General features: G+C 38.4%; 1 protein-coding gene across 1 annotated transcript in view; it reads right to left on the bottom strand.

The window, feature by feature from the left end:
* Nucleotides 1-1,357: 1,357 nt before the first annotated feature.
* Nucleotides 1,358-4,423, bottom strand: part of LOC112484131 (integrator complex subunit 6-like) — a 12,777-nt gene continuing 9,711 nt past the window's right edge. Inside the window, exons 2-5 of the mRNA XM_025050515.1 lie at nucleotides 3,738-3,905; nucleotides 2,358-2,483; nucleotides 1,890-1,983; nucleotides 1,358-1,508 (exon numbers count right to left, since the gene is read on the bottom strand). Coding sequence (XP_024906283.1) covers nucleotides 1,412-1,508; nucleotides 1,890-1,983; nucleotides 2,358-2,483; nucleotides 3,738-3,903 — 483 coding nt within the window. The 5' untranslated portion in view covers nucleotides 3,904-3,905 and the 3' untranslated portion in view covers nucleotides 1,358-1,411. The remainder of the gene's footprint in view (nucleotides 1,509-1,889; nucleotides 1,984-2,357; nucleotides 2,484-3,737; nucleotides 3,906-4,423) is intronic.

Genomic DNA, 4,423 nt, shown 5'->3' with positions numbered 1-4,423 from the left:
TGGCAGCTAGAATTTAGTAATTTAATTCTTAATTAGGCCTTTGTTCACATGTTAACTACTATTCATGCTCAAGTCTTTTTGTCCTCACAGTATAATTCTGAGTTGCTGATATGCTGTTTCTTTGTCAAGCTGGAGGCGATAACTTCAGGGTCTTGAGGAGAATTTGAGTTTGTTTTGCAGAAGGAAAGAATGTCTCCAAGGTAGCTGCAACCAGCTGTTGGCGCCCAGGAGTCTGGTGTGAAAAAATGTTATCTATAACTAAAGAAACAAAGACTTCTCTCCCAGTTCTGTAGAATACCCCCCTCCCCTTCTTCCCCTTTAAAACTCTTCTGTTTGGTCCAGAACTTCAGAGATGGTCTTTGGACATTAGTCCGCAGTCTTCCCAAACTGCTAGCTTCCTGAATAAAGCAAACTTTCCTTTCTACCCAACACTTGTCTCTTAAGTGTTGGCTTTTGAGTGGCCAGCAGCTAAACTTGTGTGTGTGTGTTTTTTTCATAACACGATGAGTTAATAATATTCCCTTGTTAGATAGCTAGTCAGATATGAGCAACAGGGGAACAAAGGAATAGGGTCCCAACCTAGAGGTCACCCAAAAAACACCCTATTGGTAGTTAGAGAATCCCTCCTGCATCCCCAGAGACAAAGGACAGGACAGCCATAATCTTACCTGGTCTAATCTGGCCACAGACACCTGTGCAGAAGGTACTACCCTAACCTGCCCACAACTTCAGCCTCATTATACTGTTGTTATAATACAATTTTTATGCCCAGAAGTTCATGAATCTAATTATAGCAGACTGAATTCAGGGTAAAGCTCATGTGCATTAGGCAAAGTGTTTTATACAGCAGCCAAGTGTCAATCTAAATTACCTCACATGCCAATCACCCAGGAATGACTTATTAATCACTCATCACAGTCCAAATATAATTCAGTCATTCCCACTGCTGGGTTGTTACAGGTCTCTTCACTAAAACTATGTTCCTCCTTGGAGTGTGCTTTGTCTTTCTAAAATATACTTTTAATAAATCTTTTCTAAATTTCACTGACCTGTGATTCTTCACTGTGTCAATGAGGAAGGACTGAGGAAAAATGTTAATTACACTTCTGTGCCATTATACCACCCCTGCCATTGGGGCGACACAGAAATTCAAATTGCCCCAAAGGTAACACACCCACTTCAGGTAGGAAAACAAGCAAGCAAACAAACAATCCTTTCAGATGTATCATTAGGGCAAATGCAGACCTTTAACTAACAGAAATTTATAACATTAAAGTTTCATTGCTTTTTCTTAGCCTCTGACACACAATTTTCTTAACTAACACATGATAGGAAGCTTCAATAATATCCTGTTCCATTCTACAACACAGCAATCGATTCTTGTTTCTCATTGGTTGTTTTGATAATAGAATTATGTATTTAGGATCTGATTATCCGTTGAAAACTGGTCAGAATATATTTCTTCTAGTATCTTCTCAAGGTACTGAATTAAGTGTCTTCTTTTAAATCTAAAAATAAAGAGACAAGTCATTAGCCAAAAGATATATATAAAGCAATGATGCAGGAGGCACTATAGTAAATGGAAAGAGGAGCTTCCAATTTACATGGGAATAGAAAATGTATCTTCAGGGTAAGAGACAATTTGGCAAATATAAAGTGTGTTGACTCAGGGTCAACAACCACCTCAACCTCTGGTCTGAACAGAAATCTCCTTGAGCTTGAAAAAATGAGACTCAAATATTATCAACCTAAATAATTGTGGCAACAACATTAACTCTGAGTGAGGACAAGGGCTTGAGAAAAGCAAGTCAAGGCCTGTACCCACCCCTCACCCTAGGACTGCATAGGGCCCGGCTATTAAAAATTGGAGACATCCTCTTTACACTCACCTTGCTGCTTCCTTGATGGCAAATTCAACCATTTCTTTCCTTGCTTTTAGAGGACTTTGCACTCCTTCAAGCAATTTGAAGATTCCTTCATATTCTGAAGATATTTTTAAAAATAAAACTTATTATGTCTCAAATATGAAGAGGAAATAAACTCGATTTTGATGTATCCACTACCTCAGTAATCACTCAAGGGCTAGAATGTTATATAGTGCATGTGTTTTAAATGTTTAAATCAAGAAACCTGAACATATCTACCAATGTAACTCTTGTACATAATCAAGTAAGAAAAAAAGGGGGAAGGTGTATATTGTGACGTTTTAGTCAAAGAGGAATCATCTTAAATTATGTGGAAAACCTATTTCTGTTTACAGATGAGCCTCAAGAGGTAAATAGGTTGAATCTATCCTAAACCATAGAATGAGAAAGACTTTCCATGGTTTAATTGATAAAAATTGCTATACTACTTACTTCGTCCAAACTGTCGAATTTCCTTCCTTAATTGCTGTTTTATATCAACACTGGTTTCATTGGATCTTAATGGTATCTTTGTCGACATCATTTCCAACGCAGACATTGCTGTGACTTTTGGATCAACTGCAGAGAGATAGATGGCAATGATTCCTTCTCTAAGTGCATTACTACCAGGTTTGTAAATCAGCCCACCCTTGCTGAGACTAATTAAGTTATCAGACAGAGAATCTAATTGGTTTTGTGGAATACTATCTCCCATCATATTCATAAGCTCCAGTGGAACAGATTTTGATAAGAAGCCATCTGGTGGGGTTTAACTATTTTCTCCCACCTTCTCATAAATATTGTGAATGTTGGGAGCCTCTGGAAACCAATTTAGAGGTTGAGCTGCAATTAGGGGTGTTACATCAACCCCACAGGAACATCCATGTTCTCCTCAGTGTCAATTATTTTTTTTTATTTCATAGTAGGAGGATATGTCAGAGAGAAATCTCAGGCCTGACAAACTCTAACAGAGAAGTCAAATAGTAAGTGCAAAACAAATAAAATAATTACAATTTGAATGTATGTTAGGAAAGAAGTAAGCAGGGATTAACAGGGATAGGAGGAGCCTCAATGGACAGGGTGGTCAGGCAGGGTTTTTTGAAGAGGTGTCCTTGGGGCAGATACTGGAGGAGGAGAAAGAGCTAGCCCTGTGCACATGCAGAGGAAGAGTTCCAGGCTGCATTAAGGACAAGCATGGAAACCTAAAAGGGTCTCAGCCGGAACCATAGAATAAAGGATAGAGGCAGAGAGAATGAGGAGAAGTCATAGGACATGTGTTAGGAGAGGATGGCAAGGCCAGGTCGTGCAGAGCTTGAGGCTAGAGTTGGGAGTTCAGATTCTGTTGTGAGTATATAGGAAAGTTGATAATGGGTTTTCAGGATGGACTTGGCATGACCTGATTTCCATGTTGACATGATCCCTCTGGCTGCAGGATAGAAAATGGGTTAGAGAGGGACAATTCTGAAAGCAGAGATATGAGCTTAAAAGATATTGTAGTAGCTTGGTGAGCAATTCAGCAGTATGGATTAGAGGGATAGAGTAATGGTGGAATTCAGGAATGATTGTGGTATTTAGAGGAGAGGGGGAAAAAACAGAAAAAAAATAATGAAATGTCACCAATAAGGAGAAGAAAACCAGTAGACTGTGGAGTATGAGAATCCAAGAAAGTTTTCATGAAGGAGAGAATGAACAACTGTGTCAAACGTGGCTGAGAAATTAATGGCAGTGTCAGCCAAAACTGATCACCTTGATGAGAATAGCTCCAATGGACTAGAGGAGGCAGAAGCCAGACTGTACTGGGTAAGATCATGAGGGGAGGACAGATATTCTTACCATCCTCCACTGACATGGCTGAGGCCCCAACGTGGAATTCTTCCTCTTTCATTGACAGCACAGCCATGCTCTCGCTTCTCTTAGATGAAGGTGGACTCTTTTGTTCTCTATGACGTTTCATTTTGTTTTTAGGCTCTACAGCAAACTCTTCTCCATTAGTCATCATTTCTTGAGAAACATCAATAAACAAATTCCATTAATGACAAAAATGCAACCATTATAAAATTGCATTCTACTTGTGTATACATAATATGCATTTTCATCATTAATATGAGTTTTAATCATGAGCCAAGGTTTACCATGACCCAACAAACACCATTCTCAAAAAAAATCAACCTAATTTTAATCAAGTAGAAGTGAAAAAAGAAGGAAGATAGCATATAAGTGTAGTCCAAAGCCAAACATAGTACATGATTATTCAGAATGCTTGCAGAATTGGTGAATCTCATCAGCTAAAAATTAATAAACACATGATTACCTTTTTGAGGGAATATAAACCATTCCATGTCAATCCTTATTAAGAGAAATGATTCCTTTTCTTAGGCTTATTTAAATTACACTCATCATTAACAAATACTGACTAGCACTTTACAGAATGCTACTTGTAGATAGTGAAGGTCAGAGTATTTAGACATCTTTAATCTGCCTGCTTCCAATCCCACAGAGGTTCACTTATGTCACTCCAG

The sequence above is a fragment of the Pteropus alecto genome, unplaced genomic scaffold, assembly GCF_000325575.1.
Source record: "Pteropus alecto unplaced genomic scaffold, ASM32557v1 scaffold577, whole genome shotgun sequence".
NCBI lineage: Eukaryota > Metazoa > Chordata > Mammalia > Chiroptera > Pteropodidae > Pteropus > Pteropus alecto.
Note: the sequence above shows the minus strand (reverse complement) of the source record. Positions and strands in the feature narration are given on the sequence as shown.